This window comes from Hemicordylus capensis, chromosome 7, assembly GCF_027244095.1.
Source record: "Hemicordylus capensis ecotype Gifberg chromosome 7, rHemCap1.1.pri, whole genome shotgun sequence".
Classification (NCBI taxonomy): Eukaryota; Metazoa; Chordata; class Lepidosauria; order Squamata; family Cordylidae; genus Hemicordylus; species Hemicordylus capensis.
Window position 1 is genome coordinate 2,605,224 of NC_069663.1, and position 25,889 is coordinate 2,631,112.

The 25,889-nt window shown below is 50.7% G+C and overlaps 1 protein-coding gene across 1 annotated transcript; it reads right to left on the minus strand.

Moving 5' to 3' along the window:
• Nucleotides 1–4,407: 4,407 nt before the first annotated feature.
• LOC128333171 (uncharacterized) lies at nucleotides 4,408–8,285 on the minus strand. Its single transcript, XM_053268329.1, has 9 exons — nucleotides 8,170–8,285; nucleotides 7,655–7,828; nucleotides 7,328–7,477; nucleotides 6,984–7,103; nucleotides 6,774–6,882; nucleotides 6,393–6,455; nucleotides 5,934–6,125; nucleotides 5,259–5,639; nucleotides 4,408–4,810 (listed from the first exon to the last, which is right to left on the minus strand). Exons 1-7 carry the CDS (start codon nucleotides 8,260–8,262, stop codon nucleotides 5,941–5,943), a joined length of 894 nt encoding a protein of 297 aa, XP_053124304.1. The 5' UTR covers nucleotides 8,263–8,285; the 3' UTR covers nucleotides 4,408–4,810; nucleotides 5,259–5,639; nucleotides 5,934–5,940.
• Between the last annotated feature and the right edge of the window lie 17,604 nt (nucleotides 8,286–25,889).

Genomic DNA, 25,889 nt, shown 5'->3' on the forward strand with positions numbered 1-25,889 from the left:
AATGAATGAATGAATGAATGAATGAATGAAATCTTACTTGCAATCTGAATAGGGGGAGGCGGTCCACAATTCTGAAAATGATGCTAATGCACCAAACTGGCCACGTGGGAAGCTTCGGGGCAGAGAGCGTCCAAGGCAGGAGCGTTCTTAAATTCTTCTTAAATTTGGATTCCCACAAGTTGTTTGAGAAGGAGAGCTGGTCTTGCGGTACTAAGCATCATCATCATCATCATCATCATCATCTATTCAACCAGCACTTTGCAGAGTTGTAATAAAGGCCTTGGGAAAGATATTTAGATGCCATGAAGTGTCTATACCTACAGAGATTAGAATAGTTTGGACAATTGTTTTCCCCGTGACACTCTGTGGATGCAAAAGCTGGATTTTTAAGAAGCAAGATAGAAAAAGTATTGACACTTTTGAACTTTGGTGCTAGAGAAGACTTTTGAGGATACCATGGACAGCCAGGAAAATAAACAAATGGATCACAGAACAAACCAATCCAGAATTTTCACTCAAGGCAGAAATGACCAGGCTCAAACTATCATACTTTGGACACATTATGCGAAAACCCTGCTCCCTTGAGAAGTCCATAATGCTGGGGAAAGCTGAAGGCAAGAGAAGAAAATGGCCAGCAGCAAGGTGGATGGACCTGATCACAACAGCAATGGATGCACCACTGAGAGACCTTAAAGGCCAAGTTGAAGACAGATCATCCTGGAGAGAATCTATCTATGTGGTCGCTAAGAGTCGACACAGACTTGACAGCACTTAATCAATCAATCAATCAATCAGGGAGAGAGAGGGGGATATGTCTCCATCATCTCTCTAGGAGGAAACAAAGAAGATTGACTCACCACAGGAGGTACCTGAGGAGTCAAAGCAGGGTTCATAGAGTAGAGGCAAGCAGGGACAGGTGAGGAGACCCTGACTAGCTCCCTCTGATCCCAATGCCCCTAGTTGCCATTAGGTTAGTTGGTGCAAAAGGTCGATGCACTGGAACTCCATCTCCAACACGTATAGACAATAGTGAGCTAAGCAGACCAATGGTCCGGCTTGGTATAAGACAGCTTCCTATGTTCCTATGTACAACTCCCATAGAATCACAGGATCATAGAATGTCAGAGTTGGAAGGTACCTTAGAGTTCTTCAGTCCCCTACTCCGTGCAGGAAACTGCTACAGCAGCTCGGACAGATGCCTGTCCAGCCTCTGTTTGAAAACCTCCAGCAAAGGAAAGCCTACCACTGCATGAGGGAGACTGCTTCGCTGTCGAACAGCTCTTACAATTAAGAAATTCTTCCTAATGCCTAGCCTAAATCTGCTTCCTTGCCATTTCAACCCATAGATTCTAGTAGCCAAGCCCTAAGGAGCAACAGAGAACCAGTCTGTTCCTTCTTCTATAAGGCCATGGTGGCCAGGGATGTTGTAGTTCAGTATCATCTGGAGACCCAAATATGAGGACCCCTGACCTTCGAATGATGAGTTAGTGTTCTAGCATACAGTCGAGATGTGCAACGAAACCAGACCACACCCTTGTGCAGCAACTATAATGTGCCAAGGGAAGGCAGGTAGTTTGCGTAAGAGAAAACACACTCAGAATTGATCATTTCTACAGTCCTTTTTAGTGCTTCACAATGGATATAACATTGCTCCTCTTCCGTTTCTGTTGTGAAATGTCATGATGCATCTCTTGAACTCCTCCCTCCTCCTTCCATGATCTTCTGGGTATTTGAAGACCATCCTTCCAGGCCTTCACAACTCTGGTCCTGCCCCCAGTAGAAACATAGGAAGTTGCCTTATACCAAGTCAGACCCTGGGTCCGCCTGGCTCAGAACTTTCTGGCACAATATTGTCTATTCTGACTGGAAGCAGCTCTCCAAGGTCACAGGCAGCTTTTCTCTGTTGCCCCCGAGGACTGGATTAGAAATTGGATTAAAAATTCCATGGGGTGAAATTGCAAGGAAGCAGATTTAGGAGACGACAGGGATCAAACCTGGGACCTTCTGCGAGCAAAGCAGATGCAATTCCAGCTCCGTGATTTCCAGCTCTCTGCTCTTAAATGATCGGGGTGGGGGTGGGGGCCAGTTCTCTCCTGCGTCTGCTTCCCTCTTCACTGTTCTAGCTATGTTTCTCAGGAAGACAGTTCCCAGAAGCAGTTTAACCCAGGCTGCTCGTCTGCAGCGCAGGCATCCCTATGGATCACGGTGCTGCTGGCCCGCCTAACCCCACTTTGAAGCCCGGCCTTTAGACAAAGTTTAGGGTGCGAGCGTGCCCTTTACCCCGGCACTGGGATCAGATGGGTGCTCAGGCTGCTTGTTGCCTGAGTGCACACAGAGATGGGTGCCTAGAGCGCCCGTCTCAGAGGAGAGGAGAGCTGGTCTTGTGGTAGCAAGCGTTTCTTCCCCCCTTAGCTGAGCAGTGTCTGCCTTGGTTTCATTTGAATGGGAGATTAGACGTGTGAGCACTATAAGAGATTCCCCATCAGGGGATGGAGCCGCTCTGGGAAGAGCATCGAGGTTCCAGGTTCCCTCCCTGGCAGCATCTCCAAGATAGGACTGAGAGAGATTCCTGCCTGCAACCTTGGAGAAGCTGCTGCCAGTCTGTGTAGGCAATACTGAGCTAGATGGACCAATGGTCTGACTGGCAGCTTCGTATGTTCCTATCCCCCAATGCACCACGCTCGACACACTATGCATTGTGGGATATCCAAAGGTTGGGATGTGTCATCCCAGCCTCCAAAGATCCACACTGCTGGGAGCAGTGAGGATCATGTGAGCGCATGGTAGTATACCTGAAGAAAAGCAGAAGAATCATCTGGGGGGAAGATGAGTTGGACTCTCCCTACCCCACTGCCCGCCCTCCGCATCCCAGGACTATCATGTGAATAGCCTCAGGGTCTTACTCCTAATCAGCTCTAATTCCAGCTTTAGCGCCAACTTTAAACTCTTCCTCCAGCTTTCACTAACTTTCTGCTGCAGGCGAGCCTCCTTTTATTCTCTTCCCCCCCTCCAATTTTCCGAAACTAACCGATTTAAAATTGACTGCATGTTATGCTTTAAAAGAAAATTATTACAAAATGATGTATAGATGGTATCTGACACCCCAAAAATTGGCATTAATGTATAAAAATGTATCAAACAAATGTTGGAAGTGTGGACAGTCTGAAGGCACTTTTTTTCCTATGTGGTGGAGCTGTGGGAAGGCTAAAGCATATTGGGAGATGATATATAATGAGTTAAAGAAAATATTTAAAATGACATTTCCTAAGAGGCCAGAATCCTTCCTGCTGGGAATAATAGAAGGTGCAATTTCTACAACTAATTCAACGCGTTTTATGTACGCTTCGGCAGCGGCTAGAATGATATATGCACAGAAATGGAAGAGTAATGAAGTGCCTTCAAAAGAAGATTGGCTGATAAAATTTTTGGAATATGCGGAGATGGCAAAACTTACAACACTAATAAGAGACCAAAATTTTGAATGCTTCAAAGAAGATTGGAAACCATTCTTGTTGTATCTAAAGAACTATTTTCCTACTATGGACTTTACAGCAGGGTTCAAAATTCAGTAAAAAAACCTGCAGGTTGGGTAGATTAGCTGTGTTTGTAAGGATTTAAATTTGTTTTGAACTATTATTATAGCAAGGGTGAACTTTATAGCTGATGATTCACGAAGAGATGCGTGCGGGAAGTCCACATTTGTCTATTCGTAATCAATGACATATTAATATTGTTAAAAATAATAAAAATTGAATTTGGGGAAAAAACCAAACCAACCAATCAAAATTAATGCGAGCTCCCCCCATTAAAAAAACAAAACCAAACCAATCCAATCCATCCCTCTCCTCCCTCCAAAAACCAAACAGCAGGACTCTTTCCCCAACCAGACCAAACTGTCAAAGGGGAGCTGTGAACTCTTGATCCCTGCCAGCTTCTTATTACAGAGCACAGGAAGGAAGCAAATACGCATTCAAAACAGAAATGTGAAGAGCACAAGAGGAGGTCAAGGCCTTGTTCCTGCACAAATGGCATTTCATACTTGGCAGGACTTTTTAATCACTGGAATGGAATCACATTTCATATTTGGCTGTATTGGAGGGAGTCAGTGTTGGTTTGTAAGCTTGCCAGGCCTTGCCAAGGCTGTGCTTTCCGGGCACTCGATTGGAAGGTGCAGCTTGCTCCCAGGATCCTGTGCTCAGCAAACCTCATTGGCGGCAAACCTCAAGTGGGCTCCTCTGGAGTGATCCAAGCCAATTGTCTGAGTGAGTGCTTCCAAGCAAGAGGCATTTGCATGGACCTGTAGCAGTGTAGCAGCGTCTCCCTCAGCCAAGAGGTGAGCTTGGGAGTCTGTGGGCACAAACGCTCCAAGGGAGACGAGAAGAAAAGAGGAACTCAGACACGACGGTATGTTTTGAACAAAAGGGGCAACTTTATTAATATACTTAAATAGGTTACAAGTCGTCACTTAACTTTCTAACTAAAGGAAACAAAACAGGACAGAATGGAGTAGGCAAAAAAACTTTCCATCTTGGCCAATCTGTTGGAAAGCCAAAAATTCCTACTCGGCCCCCAACAGGGCGACCAGCAATGCCCATTCTGCCCCTGGGAGGGAGAAGGAGGGAGGGAGGGAAGGAGGGAAGGGAGGAAGCCCAGGGTCACACGGAAGAAGGGAATGGCAGGGCAAACAAAATTGGGGGGAGTCCCAGCCAGCCCCCAACCCCACCCCACCCCCGCTCCTTGCAGGCACGTTCACTTGGTCTCCTCTTCTGGGGCGGATCGACTCCTCCAGCCGCCCAGCAGCAGCACAAGCCTGCAAGAAGCACAAAGCAGCGTCAGTGGGGTTGCCCTGCTCCTCCTCCCTTTCCACTCCGGCAGCCCAGCAAGCGGGGATCGGGCAGTGGGGTGGGGGTTGTTGGGGGGGCAAGCCAGAGAATTCGGGCTCCCCACTGTGCAGCCACAGCATGGAGCAGGAGGGAGAGGAGGATTCTCTGGCCTGCCACCGGGCAGCACCAGGGGGCGCTACTGGGGCTGCAGGGGGGCCCCAGAGTCTCCCAGGCTCCTCTGCTGCTGCACCGGTTTGGGAGGAAGGAGGAGGGAGCGGAGGGGGGAGTGAGGCGTGGCTGCGGGAGTGGAGGGGGGGAGGAGCACACCCTCGGCAGGGGAGGGGGCGGATGCCTGGATGGGGCTTCCCCTGCCAGGGGAAGCCAGGCCGCTGGGGAAGGGGAGAAAGGTGGAAGGAGGAGGGGGTGCTCCCTTACCCGCTGGTGGGAATGGAGGGACCTTGCCCTCCTGCTGGGGCCACACAGCCTCCCCGGACCCAAGGGAAGCCCAAGACTGGTTCCAAAGGGCCACTTGGGGGCAGGGTGGTCCTGTAGCCTCCTCCCACAGCCTGCCAGCAGAAGCAAGGGGAGGGGCTTCTGCACCCCAGAGGCGGGGCTTCCTTGGGCCAGGGGAGTGGAGCCTGCTTCCCCCTCACTCCTCAGACAGAACTGCACTTCCCTGCTGGATGTCTTCTTGTGGACAGATCTTGTGTCCACGCGGTTGGAGGAGGTCTTCTGGGAGGCCCCTGCGCTGCACGGTCTTTCCTGAACCTCCCTTCAGCTGCTGATCTTCCAGGGGAGAGCACGGGGCTGTTGTTCCTGGAAAGAGAGAAGGACATTGGTTCAGAGATGGGGGGTCTTCTCACACTCTCCCCCATGACACCACCAAGCACCAGGGACTCCTGGCAGAATATCCGTGTCCTCATTTCCCAGAGGGAAGAGAGAGATTTCCTCTTTCCCTTGGGCTACTGGTACAACCAGCCACAAGGGCCGAAGCTGGCATTCCAACACGAGGGAGGGTTGCCCAGATTCCTGCCCACCCTTCCTGCAGCCCCAGCCCCCTCCCTAACCATCGGGGCCCCTTCAAGTGAAGCCCTGCCTTGGTCTACTCACCAGTCGGTCAGGTGGAGAGATCACCGTACTCTGGCGGGTGTCTCTTCTTCTTACAGCCCGCCCACAAGCGCCGAACGGCAGCCCGCAGCCCGTGCCGGGAGTGGAGGGAAAAGGCCTTCTTCACGATCTTCTCTGTCTTGCAGGCAACTCTCCCGACCTCGGGGTCATGGTCGCCAAGCAAGCTCTCCAGCGCTGGAGGGATGAAGGAGAAGGTTCAGAAATGGCATGAAGAGATCACCCCACCCTTGGCCAAGCCCCACCATTTCCACACCAAGAGGGCGCAAGTCCTGACTCTTTCTCCCCTGCACTCTGGGAAACCCTACTGCTGAGCATCCCTGAGGATGCAAGCGGGATCTTCCATTTGAGGGGACAGGTGGCCCATTCCAGCTCTGTGGTCCCTAAATCTAGGCCTCTCCCCTCACAGAAACTTCCCCTTCCCACCCAGAAACCGGCACTTACCAGCATGGAAGGTCTCTATGTTCCCTTCAGTGAGGATGCTGCCCTTTTTGTAGACCAGGTGACCTAAAAAACAAGGGTGGAAGGAAATGGGACCACAGTTCAGGACACTGTGCATGGACAACCCGATCATTCAGGAGAGGAAGTCCTCCCCTCTGTGCTCCGTCTGGGACTGACAGATTGAGCCATTCCTCCAGGGACTCTTATGTCACCTTGGGAGGAAATTAAGCAAAGAGACCTCGCTAACACGCACTGGGCCAGTCCTCCTGGGGAGGGAACAGCTCCTGCCCCTCCACACCCTTCTGGCTGTGCCTTCCAAGAGAATGAACCTTTGCCCACCAAGACGACCCACTAAGGGAGACCCAAAAGTCTTGTTTCGCTTACCGATCAGCAGGGCAGCCGTTCTCCTCACTGAAGGCTGCTCGCTGCGGAAGAAGCCCAGGATCTTGGTGGCCTCCATCTCCACGGCGTCCTCTGTGCCGAGCTGCCGAATCTGGGATCAAGAGCAAAGACAAATCCCGAGTGAGCAAAGCATCGCCCAAAGGTCCTTGAGCCATTTGAGCCGAGGGATGGACAGGGAGGGGCTGCCCTTACCAGACGCTTGGCGATCTTGTGGAGCAGCTCCTGCAGGCTGTAAGAATCCCGCGCCAGCAGCTTGCCCTCCAGGTGCCATAGGAGGGCTTCCGCCAGGAGGCTCAGATTGTCCTTCGCAGCCTGCCAAAAGAAAGACCGGAATGGGAGTGAAAAATCCTCCCAAGGGATTCCAAGAAACCTCTTAGGGGGCTTCAAGGAGTAGGGCCTGGATAGGCCAAACCACAGCGGGACAGCTCGTGAATTCACCATCCCGTGAGGCTAACTCTGGGGCCTGCCACTGGGCAGCTGGACTTGGGGAAGCCTAAACCCCTTCGTAGGGGTGGCAGGAAGAAGTGGGCTCTCACCTGTGCTACCTCCAGGTCCTCATCCTCCACATGCATCAGCACCGCGATGAGGGTCGTGATGTTCTCCTCTGTACCCTCATGATGGTGGTGGTGGTGCTGCAGGAGATCCAGGTGGGTCCTCATGGCTGCCCTTCGGATCTTAGCCTCCTCCTACAAAGAAGAACAGGGGTTGTTATTAGGGAGGAATTCCTCACCTCCATCACCATGCAGAAGAGCTTGCATGGGTCTCTAGGGGGTTTCTGGTTTCCCTTCTCCAACCCGTTCGGAACCTGCAGGTTGGCCGGCCCTCATAGAGCCGGGGCGGAGGGCTGGCATGTAAGTACTCACGTGGTGGAAGAGAGGGCGGCACAGGGCAGCCAGGACAGCATTCACCGTGGCCTGGTGTTCTGATGGACAGTGCCTCAGCCGCTCCATGAAGGCCAGGACCCCCAAAGTGGCTTCCAGACTGGAGGTCCTGAGCCCTCCCAGGATCCCGGCACTAAAATCCTGGGGTTTCTTCGCCTAGGGAGGGAAAAGGTGGATCCTTGAGAACACATGCTAGTCTACCCCCTGCTAAATGGACCACATAGCTGTCCATGTTTGATGCCGCTTGGCTTCCATCCAAGAGGGGTGAGAAGGCAGCATTGGAGCACGTGGGGAATCAGGGCTCCCACTGAGAGATGCATTCCCTTAAGGATTTCTCCTTCATCCTGTGGCAAGGGTTCCACAGGCTGAATCCTCCCAACTGGAAAAATCTTCCTGTCACACCTGGGGATGCCTAGGAGCACCAGCCTCAGGAAGGGCTCCCCAAAGAGAGGAGTCTCCATGTCTAGGGATGCTCCATGCCCAGGGATGTCACTCACCGCCTTTAACTTTCCATAAATGTGGAGAAGACCCCTTTCGCTCAGGTAGCGGATGTTCTGGCTGGGGTGGACTAGCCACGCTACCAGGAGCATCCAGGTCTTCTCTAAGGCAGCAAAGTCTTGGTCTTTCAGGAGCAGCTAAAAGAGGGAAAGGAGCAGAAGACCCATCAGCTCCTGGGGCCAAACCCTCCTCTCAGGGAAGCCCACCTGAGGAAAATGCTTCTCACCTCCACAAAGAAGGCCACCTCTGCGAGGGAATGCTCTTCTGGATCTTTATCGAGGCTGAAGAGGGAAGCCAGGTATGCCTTCAGCCTGGCCACTGTGGAGGATGGTGTCTGGAGGAGAGCCCTGCAACACACAAAGGCCCCTGCTGAGTCCTGGGCGGGACGCCCAGAAAGAGCAGACCTGACCCAAACCACCCCAGCCCCCAGGCCTCCTGAGGAATCTCCTATTCACTCCTACTTACCTCACCAAGAGGGCCACACCCTGGAGGCAGCTCCGCGGAGAGCACAGGGATTCCCAGCAGGTCTTCTCTGGGGTTACCTGTGCCACCCTCTCCAGCAGGGTTCGGACAATCTGCGCGGTCTCCCTGCAGAGAAGAGAAGGTTGCTGTCACCACCATGTCAAGGGTGGAGGCAGTGGACAAGGGAGGGACTCCTTGCGGGGTGGCGTAGTATCAAGGGTGGAGGGACTGAGTTGGACCATGGGAGGGAGACCACAGAGGTGAAGTGACTTTATCCACAGCTGGCTTTTTAACACTGCAGATGCATTTTAAGGCTCTCTGCAGAGCCAAGAGGGCTGCAAATTCTGGGCTCTCCTCTGTGTAGCTGAGGGAGGGGACCTCCGTGCCAGAGTCACCCCAACAGGCCAGAAATGCTGCTCACCCATCAGAGTGGGACATGGGAGAAATGACCCTAGCCTGTCCTCCCAGAGTGCTGGAAGGAAGACTTGCTTGCCTCGCTTTCCCCTCCGCCATGACTTACTCAGGAGGCAGGTAATGGCTGTCTCGGTTCCCGACTCCCTCGGTGGTGTTCTGCAGGCCGGTGAGGATCTTGTTGACCAGGCCCACCAGGAGTTCGGGGAACCTTTCCTCCACCTCACTGGCATACTCCACGCTCCAGATGACGTCCCCAATCTTCTTTGTTGCTCTCCCCTGCGAAGAAGAGGAGGGTCAGGCCTCAGCACACAGTCCTAGGGACGGTTATGGGTCAGGAGAATCCCCAGGGCCAGGCCAGTGCCATGGGTGTCTGCACCCACATCTGGGCCTGGAGGGTGCTGCCTTTGGCTCAGGGTGCATGAGGTCAACCGCAAGGGAAAGACATCCACAAGGGGAAAGGGCAAGTCCCCACCTCCCGTGTGAACAGTGACTGCCATCCAAGCCGCCATCCTGTGTAGTGCAGGAAAGGAGGGGCAGAGGGGTGGAGTCAAGTCACCCTTGGTTTGCACCCCTTACCTCTCCCAGATGGACCGAGGAGAACCAATCTGGGGCCAGCTGTCCTCTTCTTTCCTCTTCGATGTTCCTGAGAGAGGAGAGGAGAGAGAAAAGCTTCTCAAAGAACTGTCCTGTTGGAGATGGCAGCCAGCTGAAGAAGAACACGGGCACCCAAAGAGATGCTAAGCAAGGATCTCGCCTCCCTTGGGAGGTGGCTGGCAGGGGAACTTCGTCAGGCCAGAGATCTCCCAAGTCCAGCCTTTCATTCCCCACTGAGAAGCCCTGGGAAGTGTTCAAAGGGGGCATTGAGACAGGAGCCCTCCCCTGCTCCTTCTCCCCAACACCCGCTCATGCCTACAGCATGGGGGTCTCAGAGCTCCCTCTGCTAACAGCCAGCAATAGACTTGCTGGTGTCTCTCTTGCACCGGCTGCCAATAGGCCTTCTTGGGTGAACTCCCCCTCCAGAGTCCTCAGGGAGCAGGTAGGAGGAAACATCCCTCTATGGGGCTCAGACATGGGGGATCTGCCCCTGTCCCCTGCAGCCTTCTGCTGGCTACGCTAAAAGCCCCCCAGCTCCCTACTGGCTCCTCAGCTGAGACGAGGGTACCTACCTGGCCGAACTGGGGGTCAGCGGAGAGTCCCACACCTCGTCCTCGATGCTGCTGATGTCATGCATCGTATCGTCCTCGTCTGTAGAGGAGCACTGGGGAGGAGAGAGAAGAGAATCGGGAGCGTTTCAGGGCTTGCGTTGACCTTGCGAGGCTTCTGAGAGGAACCAAGCCCAAGGGACGGTTGGGAAGACATCCTGCTCTAAAATAAGACCTGCCTCTTGGTAGAAAAGGCATTTGGCATCTCAGCCCAGAAGAGCCTTTCACCACATTTTTGCCCTCTTTCCAATGCCTCAGATGCATTTCCTCCCATCCCACCAATCACAATCCCTCCCATCCTGCAGCATCTAGAACTAGAACCATTCCATGTTCTGTCTCCTGCTGGGGAACAGGGCACTCACACACACACACAAACACACAAACACAACCTAGAGCCCGTTCACATGAAAAAATGGATGATGAAATGGATCATTTCTCACCTCCGCGGAGGACGAGTCTTCAACCGTGTAGGTGTTCTTCATCATCTTCTTGATGAGCCACTTCTTTGGCTTCTGGACTCTGAGAGGAGAAAGGAGAGACATGGCATAAGAACAGCAATGCATGCCCTGTGGATCAAGTGAAAGACACGTGTAGCCCAGAACCCAACAGTGGACAGCCAGATGCCTATTTAGTTGTTTGTGAACCACTTGAGACCTGGTTACATGTGGCATTAAAGTGTGTTTATTCAGAGAGAGAGAGAGAGAGAGAGAGAGAGAGAGAGAGATCTCGAGATTCGGAGGTTCCTTGGCTGTCATGGGTAATAGTCTTCAACTGGCTTCTCCTCCATGAACATGTCTAATCAACCAAGGCTCCCAGGGAAGGTGATCCGCCTCTATGATCCCTGGAGCGGCCCTTCAGCTGAGAAAGGTACCTGGGGGAACTGGTGGCATAGTCCTCTTCCGACCCCTCTTCCTCCACGCTGGCATGTGGAGTCTCGGCCCCCGGGAAGGAAGAACTCTGTGAAGGAGAGAAGGGGGAGAAATGGTTGCTCTGGCCCTCGCATTGAGCTTCCTAGGCTTCAGCAGGGGAAAGGCCAGCCTGGCACCTTCCAGCGGTCATCACCGGGTGAGCTGAACGCAGGAAGTAGGCCGGAAGGGGATCGTCCCGTTCTGGACACAACTCTTCCCCCTTTCCTGATTTTCAGTTTTCTTAAAAACCACTTTGGAGCCCAGGCATGCTGGCTGGAGGCTGGCAGGAGAGATGGCAAAAGAGCTCCTCTCTCCTGCCCGCCTTCCTCGCAATAAGGTCGGTCGGGCTGATTTCAGGCCTTCGCGCACTCATGCAAATGGCAGAGGGGAAAGGCATCAACTCCCCCCACCCCAAGACATGCTGCGCTCCCTCACTCAGCTGGGGCCCCAATGGCTCTGGTGACTGGAAAAGACCACTTCCAGTCCACTTCATGCTTTCAGTCGGCTCCTTAGTGAGGACACTAAAGGCACGTGCAAAAACATGCCAAAACTGGGTCTCCTTTCCTCTTTCTTTCCCATTTCTTTCCCCTTTTTCATTTAGTTCATTTCTCATTGGTTTGGTTTAGTTTGCTTATTGTTTTGTATTTTTATTCATTCTTCATTTATTTGTCACTGTTTTTCAATGGTTGCCATTAAAGCAACAGGATGTTCCACCTTTTACTGTGAGATCTCGACCAGAAGTCAAGGCCATAGCCACCATCTCCTTGCGGCCATCTTCTTTAATCCTATCACCCCCACCGTGCCACCATTATGATGCAGTGTTGTTAAGGGCATGGCTGTCCCTTTACCATAGCTTTAAGCAAACAACTGTCAGAAGATGGCCGCCCACCCGGCAGCATCAAAACTGGGGCCATTCCACATGCTCTCTACTCCTGGGCAACACGGGGGACCCACACGCCCAACCCACAGTTCTTCCGAGGGAGGGACTGGATGTTGAGGCTTCCTGACCTCTCCAAGGGATGGCTCTTGGTCAGCAGCGGTGTTTTGCAGCCTCCTCAACACGGTGCTTGGCCTCTGGACGCTAAGAAAAGAAAGAAAGAAGACACATGAGATCAGAACACGAGTGCTTAGAAAGAGCTCTGCTTGATGAGATGAATGAGGCATGCAGCCCAACACCCTGTTTCCAGGAGTGGACAGCCAGATGCCTGCAGGAAGCCCACGGGCTGGGCATGGAGACACCTGTCTCCATGGAAACAACCCTCCATGCTGCTCGGAGCTTCTGTCCACCCTTGGCTTCTTGCTAAACTAACCACCTCCACCCCCCAAAAAATTGCATGGGCTCCTAAGGAAGGTCCTCTACTTCCATGAGCGATGGAGCTGCCCCTCCAGGTGAGAAAAGAGTACCTCGGGGAACTGACAAAGCTCTCCACGTCCAGCTCCTGATCCCTAGTGTTGTCTTCTGGGATCTTGGCCTCTTGGATGTCAGGACTCTGCATATGAGACAAAGGTTTCCAATGAGTGTACTCACTCTGATCTTCCTAGGGCCTAGGATTCGTAGGGAGTTTTCCCCCTGACATTTTCTTTGAGTTCATTTTTATTTCTTTAAATTATTTTGATTTTTTTTTAAGACAAAAAACCTTATTAAAAAGAAACCATGTGTTCTAATTCTAACTGTGGTGGGAGTGCCAGGGCACAGCCACCACATGCTTGTGGCCATTTGGTTTCATCCTATGTCCAACCATGAACCTCCATTGTGATATGATCTACTGTGGTCAGCAAACTGGCCACCATCCTTCAAAAGGGCCATCAGAATCAGTTGGCTGCACTCTGCAGCTCTAGTCCAAAGACAGCATGAGAGGTAGGTCTGTGAAATCTCTTTCTTTCCCTCCCCAAAACCAGCCATTAACAGAAACATCACTGCATGGGAGCTCCAGAATGGAATGCTAACTGCTTGTTGTCATTTCTTGTCATTTCTTCTGCATTCCTTTCATGGGGAATGGAAACCAAGAGGAACGGGACCCACTGGCATCAATAGTTTGGCCCAGAGAGTCTTCTTGATCCCACCCCTTCATGTCCTCTTCTCTCCTCTCCCCAAGAAACAGGGTTAGCTCAGCCTTTCCAAAGGGAGAGACAAGGTGGGCCCCTGAGTCCGGAGTGAGGGCCATCCCTCCTGCTGTGGGCTGTTTTTACCTGAGGGGACCAGGATTGTCTCTCCAGAAATGCCTCTTCAGTCAAGAGACCTGGAGGATCTCTGCCAGGAAGACCCTCTCCTCTCCTGACCCGTCTCAGGGTCTTGGGAGCCGTTTGATGCCTCCAATCCAAAGCACACCAACCCAGAAAGGTGGCCCTTGGAAGGAGAGGCAGAGGGTGGCAGAATCCTTCCCTAGCCACGACGTTCCCACTGTAATCCTCTGGCCAACATGCAGCAGCTGGATTTCCTCCCCATTCAGGATCTGACCCCCCTCTGTCTCCTGACGGTGGAGATGCAATCTCCCCTCACCCCTCCACCAGCCCATCCACAAAAGCGACTGGAATCGTTTCCTTACCTCACAGGACCATTCGGTGTCCACGGTCTGGAGAAACCATCCATCCTCCTCAACCGTGAAGACACTGCAGGAAGAAATACAATGGCCTGAGTACCTCGGAAGAGCCTTGCTGGATCCGACCAAAGATGCATCTGTCCCAGCACTCTGCTTCCAATAGGGGACAGCCATCCGGGAGGCCTCCAGGAAGCTATCCTCTGTGCCCTTCAAGCTAGCGGACATCACCACCACATCTTGGAAGAGTGAATGCTTCTACGCAGGGGCGTAACTACCATGAGGCCGGGGGAGGCCGTCGCCTCGGGGCCCCACTGCCTTGAGGGGCCCCCCACAGACACCTCCCCATTGCCCCCTGCCCAGCCCCAAGACCCTTCAGCCACTTGCCCTGTTTGCCCTCCCTCCTGCTGGTCCTCCTGGTCGGCCATCCAAGCAGCAGGCAAGCTGCTTTTCTCCCGGGCGCCTCTCAGCTGATCGGCGGCTGGGCGGGGCTTCCAGGGAGGCCTCCGTGTAGGCCTCCGTGAAGCCTGAATTCGAGTAGGCTGGCCAGCCCCAGGAAGAAGGCTGGCAGTCAGAGTGGCCACTCCAGTTCTCTGCAGCAGACCCTCTTCTTCCCAGGCCAGACAGCTCAGCCGTGGCCAGGTAGAATGTGGATTCCTTTTGGTGGTCACACCCCGCCCCCCGCCCCCTATATCCAGGTAGGGATCTGCTTGCCATAGGGCTTGGATGGGGGGTGGGGAGACTGAGAAGTCTCTGAATATTTCATGGAAGACTGATTGGAAAATTGGCTGGCTTAAAAAAAACCTCTAAAAAGTCCTATAAGTGGCTTGTTTCATGGCAGGAAATTACAAAAACTTCTGGAACAAATTTATTTATGTCTTCATTCATTCATTCATTCATTCATTCATAAATACACTTCTGTTCAAGTTGTTTTGCAACCCAGGTCTGAGTGAGAACAGACATGAGTGAGAACTGTGACGCATGTGTTGTGCTTTTATATTTTTCCCCCTTAGGGTCAATCTGGCCCACATGTGAATGCAGCACCTCCATTCCAGAGGAAATGTGTGTTAAAGGGCTTTCAAAGCCTCTTGTGAAAAACCTCCTGGAATCAAACTGGACTGAATTTGTTCAGAATTCTGAGAAAACAAACATAGGCTCACCCTGCATGGTTGAAAGTCTCCTTTGCTAATCTGCAGCAAGGGGCCCATCTTAATAATTATTGTTTCTAGTGTGTTCTAGGCATTAAAAGTAGCACAAAGATATAGTATTCAATGTATATCACTATATATTGTGAAGTGTGTGTGTATTCAGTGAAATGTATTTCTTGGCAGCATACATATTTTGAAATATCAGACTTAAATCCTTGCAAGACTGGGGTGTGTGGAAGCCCTGGACTTGGGGGGGGGGGCATTTTAAAATCTCTTCTCAGGGCCCACTCCAACCTTGCTACGCCCCTGAGCGCATTTGGCTCCGTTCTTAGAGCTCTACTTCGAAAACAGAGCACAATGTAGAGAGCTTCAGGATTGAAAAGGGAGCTGCATCTGCTGTCCACAGAGCCACCACCGGGTATTACTTGCTGGCAGACTGGAAGTCGCTTAGATGAACTTCAAGCTCAAATCCTTGGTTTTGTAAATACACCACATGAAAAAGGAATTTTTGACTTGGAAATAGTTGTGCCTGAAAGGTATCCATTTGAGCCTCCAAAGATGCACTTCCTGACTCCATTTAAAAAAGGTTTTACTCCCATATAATTCTTCTCTTCTCATTTGCTCAATTTTGTACATCTGTTTTTTGTATGTTTTGAATGAGGACAGAAATGTGAGAATAAAAGCTCCCTGCTTACGGGGCAAAGAGGCACCTTTTTCTCTTTGTAAACCGCCCCGAGGCATTTTTGGAAGGGCGGAGTAGAAATCGAATTATTATTATTATTATTATTATTATTAAAAAATTTCTCGGCGGGGGGGCCCAATTAAGAATCTTGTCTCAGGGCCCAATCCAACCTAGTTACGCCCCTGCTTCTACACAATGTATGAAGACGTCGTTTTTGACTGTCTGCCCTGCAACTCTTGCCAGTCAGCGGCACTGGATCCATCCCAGATCCAGGCTGGCAGGGGGACAGAAAACCTTCCCTACACAAAAGTTCAAGAAGAAACTCTACCTCCTGGGGGAACTGATGGCATGTGCGTCTTCCAGGATCTCGTTCCCAGTGTTGACCGTCTGAATCCTGGAGCTGTCCGAGAATGACTTCTGTGGATGATAATGGAGAGAGGAATGGGTGCTCTGGGGCCCACTTGACCTTTCCAGGGCATCTGGGGTCCAAACATCAACCCTCCTTCAAGAGGTCCTTCTTAACAGAGGAGCTTAAAGCAGGAGGTGGCTCCTTAGCACCTCAAAACCGTGTCTACCAATGTGTAACTGGGCTCAGAGAGGAACCAAACCCAAGAATCTACTGAACCTCAGAAACCAGCTTTCTGCCCATTCCTGGGCAGTCGGGAGAGATCATGGGTATTACACAACATTTGGAGTGGCAGGATCCCGAAGAAGAGTCAGGCCTCCTGCTACATGGGACATTGTGGTTTCTTGAATGGTGCCTTTAATTAAGGAAAGCCTAGCTAAGTTCTTCTCTTTGCTGGGCAGAGCTCTTGGCCACTTGATGCTGCAGACCCGTGTTTTGAGGCCCTTTTCAATGACACCAGAAAGGGGGCCATGTGGAGCCAAGAAGTGGCAGGGGGGAAAGAGTGCACCATCTACCCCAAAGAAGACTTTCCCACTCTAGTTCCCCTCCAGACTGCTCCCTTCCTGGATGTGTTTTCTGCTTGGTAGTCCAGAACAAAATCAAAGTCTAGAACCCTGGGGGAGGGAGTGATTTGGGGCAGGAGAGCGGAATGAAGGAGCCAGGTTGGAAGATAGGTAGACACACCCCTCTTCCCTCTCAGCACTTCCCATCCCAAAAGTTCCCATGATGCTTCCTCCATTGCGAGGGTCTCCAACCTTTGCCTGAGTCACTTGTAGTTGAGCCCGGATTGTCACTCATCCCACCCACCCAATTCACTGCTACTACCACTGCAAATATCAAGGCATATGGCTTTTCCAGACAAGTTCTCAAAGCATCCCTTCAACTTGCTAAGACAGGATCTCTACCACACGCCCTCTATTCTAGCTCGAAATGGGGTCTCTCCCACCCCCTCCCAGCCCTGCCATGTACAGACTGGGTTTTCATCCCTTACCAGTGACCATTTGCTCGTTTTGGCTACGGAGCACTCTTCATATATCTCCTGTGGCTGGAAGTCACTGAGATGGGGAAAGGACAAAAGAAACAAGTGAGTGAGTGTTTCAAAGGAACCCAGAGTAGTCAGTTTCCAGTAGTGGGCAGGGGTGAAGGCAAGAACCCTCCAAGCTCCTTGCAACATAAAGGTTACTTTCTTTATTTTATATTATATTATTTTATTTTATTTTATTTTATTTTATTTTTTTATTTATATACCCTCCCTGCTCTCCACAACATAAAGAGCTTTCTTTCTTTCTTTCTTTCTTTCTTTCTTTCTTTCTTTCTTTCTTTCTTTCTTTCTTTCTTTCTTTCTTTCTTTCTCTTTCTTTCTTTCTTTCTTTCTTTCTTTCTTTCTTTCTTTTTCTTTCTTTCTTCCTTTCTTTCTTTCTTTCTTTCTTTCTTTCCTGATTCATTCATTCATTGGATTTATATATATTTTTATACTGCCTAATTTAAAAACCTCTAAAACAGCTCAGCTCCCTTGGTTGGGGTTTGGAGAGCGGCTACTGGTCAGAGTAGAGCAATGGTCTGACTCAGCATCACCTGTTCCGAGGGGCTGCCACGACCCCCTCCTCTGCCCCCTAGAGGGGCTTCCACTGTCCCCCTCCCAGTTGCTCCCTTTGCCCTGCAACCACTCAAGGAGGCACCAGCAGATCCAGCCCTGAAGGAGCAGCCAGCCACACCCTGGCTCTAGTCTCCTTCTCCCGCTCTGGGTGGCTGCAGGGCTCACCTGGAATCCAGGGCCTGAGAAATAGTGGGCCAGGCACACCAGCCCATGGAGCCCCACAGCCCTTCAGTCCTCAGAGAGCAGACTAGGGAACCGATCCCCCCACCCCACCCATCCTCATTTAAAACCCTAGGGAGCAAAATGTGCACGAGAACCCTCCCTGGCCTCCTGTGCCTGAACCCCTGGATCCTCTCCCAGAACCCAGCTAGCTCAGACGGATCGGCTCTTCTCCTTTGGAACTCCCTTTACCTGCCCCTGCTCTCATTCCTTTCTGTCTTCCCCACATTCCAATAGTAAGAACTTAGACTGGGTGCCCCTTGCAAACTGGGACCTCTTGGGGGTTGGGCTTATTAATGTTGGGGGTCATGACTTCTATGGCAGAGTATTCAGCAGCTATTTCACTCCCATTACAGCAGAAGTCAACAGGATCTCCGGGGCAACAGCTTGTCCATGATAAGCAGGGAGATTCACACAAGGTTAAACTAATCTGCTTTATTCAGAAGTAGATGCTGAGAGGAAAAGACCTCTATCTGACTTCTGGCTACGTGTTGGTCAGAGAGAGACCTGTCGTGGTCATCAGGGTTACTGGTGCCAAAGGCCGATGGCATCTGGAGCTGGATCTCCATCAATGAAACCCTGGCAGGGGCCATGTTTCTTGAGAGGATCCTAAGTGGTCCTGAAATCCAAGGTGCCATAAATCAAGAATGGGCCCAGATAACCCAGGAGGAGCAGGAGGACGTACCTGAGAGGAGCCACAGGAGTTGCCTCATCAAGGCTGCCCACGCCGCGGAGTGAGGGGCATCCTTCTCCCATGTCCTGTCAAGGAGAGAGGAGAGCAGGAGTGAGGATGGGCTGGGCCAGCTCACACCCACCGGGGTCATTCCTAAGCAGCCAGTGGGGACTCCCACCCTAGATTTCTCATCAAACCGCTTTGAGAACTTGGGTGGTCTTTCCCCCACATTGGACCTCTTTGGGGCAGGGTGGTGAACCCTTCCTCTAAACCCCCTGCCGGAGGCCATGTTCAGCGCGCCCACATGGCCCCAAATGGACAAAATTTGGCGTGAGCCGCAGGGGAGACAGGTTGCTCTCCCCCTGCTAAATATCAGAGTATGACCACTTTGAAGGGGTCTCTTGGCTCAGTTAGCTGAACTCCCTGGGCCCCGTGGTTGGCATGGGGCACCACCAGCCAGCAGGGTTACCAACTCTCTCACTAATCCTGCTCCTGTGACTTCAGCAGAAGGCTGGCATGCAGATATTAAGCTGGTGATGCATTTCCCATCTCTTTGGGCTAAGCTGGTCAAGCTTTTGCTCAGAGCAGAGGAGCCAGGCCACATCAAGAGGGGGCAATTCCCATCTTCCATAGAACCTGTGACTCCCTCTTGGCAGAAATGGCCCTTTCGGTCCTCCCTCCATCCCCCTCCTCAACATTTCATTTCTTTTACCCAAGAATGACCAGTGTTGTTTTCTTCACTCCCTCATATGGCCATCCTGCCCCTCTGAAGGGGGAAGCTGCAAGGATCTCGGAGAGACCAGGAACCCCTTCCCTTCCTCTGTGCAGGTGGCTCCACTCTGCAGTTCCTCTCTGGATGAGATCCTGGAGGAGGGAGGGGGCTGATGGGGCTCTGACCCATCGATGGGGGGCTGCTACTCCATGAAGACCCCGTGAAGATGGTCTGGGCCAGTCCCTTCCTGCACTACAAGGTCAGCCCAGAGGGGCCAGGACAGTCTCACTTCCTAAATGTCTCCACCTTGACCCAAATCCAACCCCTGGGGGTCTCCCCATCCCCACCCCCTTCATCAAGAGGGGGCAATTCCCATCCTCCACATAAGTGCCACTTGGCAGATCTTGCCATTTCTATCTTCCCTCCATCCTCCTCCACAACATTTCATTTCTTTTATATCCTACTTTTAGTTTAAAAATATCAAAGAGGCTTACAAGCAATAAAACTCGTATTATTTCATTCTAAGCTACTGAGGAAGAAGCCTTTCAAAACAAGGTCATCATCACCATCAATCCAAAGAGGGAGGGAGGGAGGGAGGGATCTAGGGAGGGAGAGTGCCTCTCCGCAGGGGTGTTTCTGGAGACTTAAAATGTTCCCGAGCCTGATCCCTTTTATTTATTTATTTATTTATTTCATTTATATACCGCCCTTCCGAAATGGCTCAGGGCGGTTTACAATTAAAACAGGAAACATTAAAAACAATTAAAATAGAGATGCAAATATAAATACCAATTTAAAACTACTTAAAAAACAATTAAACTATCAAAACAATTAAAACACTGAAAACCAGGTATTAAAACAATTAAAACTGATTAAAAACCCTGAAAGGCCAGGCTCTCTTGAAGGACAGTAAAGAATCAAGATTACGAATTTCCGCTGGGAGTGCATTCCACAGTCCAGGAGCAGCTACAGAGAAGGCCCGCCTTTGAGTCGTCACCGAACGAACCGGTGGTAACCGGAGACGGACTTCCGCAGATGACCTTAACGTGCGGTGGGGATCATGTAAAAGAAGGCGCTCTCTAAGATATCTTGAACCCAAGCCATTCAGAGCTTTAAAGGTAATAACCAGCACTTTGTATTTTGCCCGGAAAAAAATTGGCAGCCAGTGTAACTGTTTTAAAACAGGCTTTTGAGCATCCAATCCAGGCATTTCCAGCTCCCAAGAATGACGAATATTTTTTTAAAGCCACCTAATGGCGATGCAGGGAAGCAACTTGCCTAGAGAGCAGGAGGCTGTTGGTTCGAATGCCTGCTGGTGTGTTTCCCAAACAATGGGAAACTCCTATATCGTGCAGCAGCAATCAAGGAAGGTGCTGAAAGGCCTCATCTCAGACTGCACAGGAGATGGCAATGGTCAACCCCTCCTGTATTCTAGCAAAGATAACCACAGGGCTCTGTGGGCACCAGGAGTCGACACTGACCAACAGCACAATCTTTCCTCTCCTTTAATATGGCCATCCTGCCCCACTGAAGTGGGAAGCTGCAGGGATCTCGGAGAGGCCAGGAGGTCCTTCCCTTCCTCTGTGCAGGTGGCTCCACTCTGCACTTCCTCTCTGGATGAGGTCCTGGAGGAGGGAGGGGGCTGACAAAGCTCTGACCCATCGAAGGGGGGCTGCTGCTCCATAAAGACCCTGTGAAGATGGGCTGGGCCAGTCCCTTCCTGCCCACCAGGGTCAGCCCAAAGGGGCCAGGACAGTCGCACTTCCTAAATGTCTCCACCTTGACCCAAATCCAACCCCTGGGGGTCTCCCCCCACCCCCTTCAACAAGAGGGGGCAATTCCCATCCTCTACAGAACCGGCAACTCCCACTTGGCAGAATTCGCCATTTCTATCCTCCTTCCCCCCCCCCCCACATTCCATTAAATTGATATCTTCCTTTTAATTTAAAAATAATGAAGTGGCTAACAAACAATAGAACTCATATAATCCCATGCAAAGCTACAGAGGAAGAAGCCTTCCAAAAAATGGAGGTCATCACCATCTATCCAAAGAGGAAGAGAGAGGGGGAGCCTCGCTGCAGGGGTGTTGCTGGATGCTGAAAGTGCTCCCGAGTTTGGGCTCTTTTCACCATCCATTACAGTCATGCTCAAATACCAAGAATGACCAGTGTTATTTTCTTCAAGTCCCTCATATGGCCATCCTGCCCATCTGAAGGGGGAAGCTGCAGGGAGCACGGAGAGGCCAGGAACTCTTTCCCCTGTTCTGTGCGGGTGGCTCCACTTTGTGCTTTCTCGCTGGAAGAGGTCCTGGAGGAGGGAGGGGGCTGGCGGAGCTCTGAGCCATCCATGGGGGGGCTGGTGCTCCATGAAGACCTTGTGAAGGTGTGCTGGGCCAGTTCATTCATGCCCACATGGGTCAGCTCAAAGGGGCCAGGACAGTGTTGCTTCCTAAATGTCTCCACCTGGACCCAAATCAAACCCCTCTGGGTCTCCCCCCCCCCATAAACTGAACCTATTTGGGGCAGGGCGGTGGACACTCACTCTGGACTCCTTGCCCGAGGCCATTTTCTGCACTCCCTCACGGCCAAAATTGGACGGAAATTGTTTGTGAGCAGCAGGAGATGCCAGAAAGTCTTCCTTTCAACGGTCGAGTCCAGAGAGTTTGAAGGCAACAGTGGAACCTCCAGCCCCATCAGGATCCGTTGCGACCGGTAAACACACCCAGCCGGGGACTCCCCCCTCCAGCAACCGCCATGTTTGAATGTACACAAGGATGGTGGAACTCCCAGGCCCAGTGGTGGGCACAAGGCACCAGTAGGCTGGGTTGCCAACTATTTACCTGGTCCTGCTCCTGTGACTTCAGCAGACGCCTGACATGCAGATCTTAAGCTGGTGAAGCAGTTTCCCATTTCTTTAGGCTAGGAATGCCTTCACCTGCTAAATCTGCTCAAGCTTTTGCTCAAAGCAGAGGAGCCAGGCTACATCAAGAGGGGGCAATTCTCATCCTCCACATAAATGCCATTTGGCAGATCCTGCCATTTCTATCTTCCCTCCATCCCCCCCCCCACCTCAACATTTCATTTCTTTTACCCAAGAAAGACCAATGTTGTTTTCTTCCCTCCCTAATATGGCCATCCTGCCCCTCTGAAGGGGGGAACTGCAGAGAGCTCAGAGAGGCCAGGAACCCCTTCCCTTCCACTGTGCAGGTGGCTCCACTCTGCACGTTCCTCGCTGGATGAGGTCCTGGAGGAGGGAGGGGGCTGATGGAGCTCTGAGCCATCCATGGAGGGCTGCTGCTCCATGAGGACCCCGTGAAGCTGCACTGGGCCACTCCCTTCCTGCCCTACAAGGTCAGCCCAGAGGGGCCAGGACAGTGTCGCTTCCTAAATGTCTCCACCTGGACCCAAATCCAACCCCTGGGGGTCTCCCCCGCCCAAAAAACATTGAAACTATTTGGGGCAGGGCGGTGGACACTCACTCTGGACTCCTTGCCTGAGGCCATGTTCTGCGCTCCCTTCACGATCCAAATTGGACAGAAATTTGCTATTAGCAGCAGGAGAGGCCAGAAAGTCTTCCTGCCAACGGTTGAGTCCAGAGAGACTGAAGGCAGCAGCGGAACCTCCAGCACCATCAGGATCCGTCGCGACCGGTAAACACTCCCGGCTTGGACCCCCCCCCCCAGCAACCGCCATGTTTGAATGTACACAAGGATGGCGGAACTCCCATGCCCAATGCTGACCACGAGGCACCAGCAGGCAGGCTTGCCAACTCTCTCCCTGCTCCTGCTCTTATGCTTTTAGAGGAAACCTGGCATATTCAAATTAAAGCGATGAAGATTTCCCCATCTCTTCATTTTCATTGCAGCAAAAGCTTCATCTGCTTAATTTTGGACTGTCAAGCTCTTTTTCAAGGCACAGGAGCCAGGCTAGCAAAAAGGTTGGCAACCCTGCACGAAAAAGACTGAAGTCCATCCCTGATCACACATGGAAGGGGACAACAGTGATGTGAATTCGGTTCGTCCCTGGGTCCGCCTTTTAGCCAATCAAACAGACACAGTGGGAATCTCTTTTGAGGCGTTTATTGCAGATTAGCTGTGGGCTTTGGCTCTGCACTGAATACAAATTGGTTATAGGTGCATCTTACATTTATACAAACAATCTGAATGATGCTGACACCCTAGACATAGTATACGTGGCAATAAAATGGTGGGCTAAGTATCTAGTACGCATGCGAATGATTCATTGTTCATCTGGTGATTACTCCTTATTTGGTTACATCCTGTTTTCTTAATTGTCGGCAAAGAACAGTGAGAATCCTGTGAGAACCAAGTTTCCTCAGATACAATTTAGTGGAGAGAGATAACGACGTTGATCATGAGAGGCCGTGATGACCCTGAGCTGGGCTGGGGTTACTTTAAGTCAGACTGAGGTTTTCTAAGTAAAATGGAGTTACTTTGGTTTTCTAAAAGACATCAATTCCCCCCTGAAACACTGGATCATCCTGAACCTTCAGGATATATGGGCTTGTAAAGGTACAGCTGTATGTATGGGTCTTACATTATGGCAAGGTTGAAAGGTTCTCATAAACATTTGGATTCAAGCTAGAATGCATTATAAGCAGCAACATGTGATTATCAATAAAAGGAAAATACATACTATAATTAGAATTATCTTCTTTGCCCATAAATCAATAGGCTCTCCATATGAGTTAAATGAAAGTCCTAACTGTTTGGAAATATTAATAATAGCTCTTTCTAACACATAAACTTTTAATCTTGGAAATATAGTTCTGTGTTTTGTGTAGCTAAAGGATTTGGGACATATAGGTGCTGAATGGGCTGTACATATGGCAATAAAACTAGATACATTGCATATAATATCCTAGAGCTACAAACATAATTAGTATAATTCTGATTTGATATAGATAAAAAGTTTTACACATAGCAGCAAGGTGTACATATAAAGATCATACAACTTATAGCAAGCAACATTGTTTTAACCCATCTTTATCCCAAATAAGGTATCAATAACAGTCTTGCATTGTGGAACCAGGTGCTTCTAGTGATTAATGGATTATCAGCTTGTGGAAAGCGATAGCAATGACAAGTCACGTACAATCACATTGCTTAAATACAAGTGTCTATAAAATTAGCAGGTCAAGCTTGGGCTAGCTTAATGTCTTAGAGCACAAACTTGGGGATAGGTGCAGACTTGCAGGTAAATGCTCTGGGAAATGACCGGAGAGCAAGCATGTGAGGTCCATGTCCTTACAGCACAGGAGATAGCATGGTTTTCAACATAATGATAGCACATAGTCACTACAAGAAAGTAATATAAGAAAGTGGTGTAAATCATCAACTCCCACCACTCTTAGTGTCCTCTAGAGTCTGTCATGGCCAAAAAGGAAGCCATGGAGAGCTTTAGAATTAAAATTAAAAAAACCCTAAGAGTCCTTGGTAAAAAAAATATTTTAGTCCTTCAGTTGAGAACCAAATGCTCTTGTACAACGTTGCAGGATTTTGGCTATCCTGGATGTTCTCTGATCCGTGTTGTTTTGGCTTGTTTGGCTAGTGTCCATAGACAAGCTCGAATGTTCATGTGTTTGGGAGCCTTGATTCCCCCCCCCCCCGTGGGCAATCTGAAATAGTCTCTTTGGCAGAATTTGAAATAGTGTCTTTGGCAAGGTATCTTACCCAGGTAGGATGGTTCCAGGGCTTTACAGCTTGGGGAGATGCTGTTGCATGTATGACTCCAGAGAAAAGTGAAAGTCTCCAGGCATTTGTTGTCTATCCCTCTCCTATAGCACTTAGGAGCAGGAAGATGAACTTTGCATTAGGCCCTCTTCTTCGAACACAGGACAGGGTAGCAGATGGACGTTCTGTCACCATTTGGTTGGATTGGAAATGCAGATAGGGACTGCCCCCGGGTAGCTGCTGCTGCTGATGGTTAGCTTTCCTGGGTCAGTGTTGATGTCCTCTGGAGACTCCCTTGGGATCACGTTCTGGCGATGGATCCAGGTATTCCTTCAATCTGGAGAGGACCAATCCTTCTTGGAAAGACAATTCAAGGCACTGCTGGTTGCAAACCTGTTTACTTGAGAGAAAGACAGGCAAGTGAGTTGCCAATTCCCTCCCCCCTCATGTAGGGACAGCGTCCTGAGACGCTGTCTGGGTGCCAACCATCAGCCAACCATCTGGGTGCCATCCATCAGCACAAAAGGAAAAGTCAAGTTTTCAAGGCAAATAATACAAAGGATGGATAAAACCTGAGGCTATTTTCAATTTGGTCTTTTGGCATTTTTTCTTTTGTTCCTATGTTCATGGAGCCGCTCTGGGAAGAGCATCTGAAGGTTCCAAGTTCCCTCCTTGGCTTCCCCAAGATAGGGCTGAGAGAGATTCCTGTCTGCAGCCCTGGAGAAGCCGCTGCCAGCCTGTAAAGACAATACTGAGCTAGATAGATCAGTGGTCTGACTCAGTATATGGCAGCTTCCTAGGTTCCTAGGTTCAAATGATCTGGCTGCTCACAGTTACAGTGGCAATTTTCTGCACAAGGAAACACCGTCCCCATGATGGCCAGCACTTCTGTGATCAGCAGCATGTATGACCCCCTGAATATAAATATTTGTAGTAGTTGTAGTAGCAGCAGCAGCAGTATAGTATATGAATGTGCTTAAATAAATAAATAAATATATAAACTCAAATCCAGTTCAAATTTGAACCAAGCCTGCATAACTCCTTTTGTGTACATCCCTAGTAGAAAG

Coding starts and splice junctions, on each gene's coding strand:
- LOC128333171 (XM_053268329.1), bottom strand. CDS start 8,262: ATGCTCCTGGTAGCGTGGCTAGTCCACCCCAGCCAGAACATCCGCTAC. Junction 7,829..8,169: donor TTTATGGAAAGTTAAAGGCG/GTGAGTGACATC, acceptor TTCCCTCCCTAG/GCGAAGAAACCCCAGGATTT. Junction 7,104..7,327: donor AGGACCTGGAGGTAGCACAG/GTGAGAGCCCAC, acceptor TTCTTTTGGCAG/GCTGCGAAGGACAATCTGAG.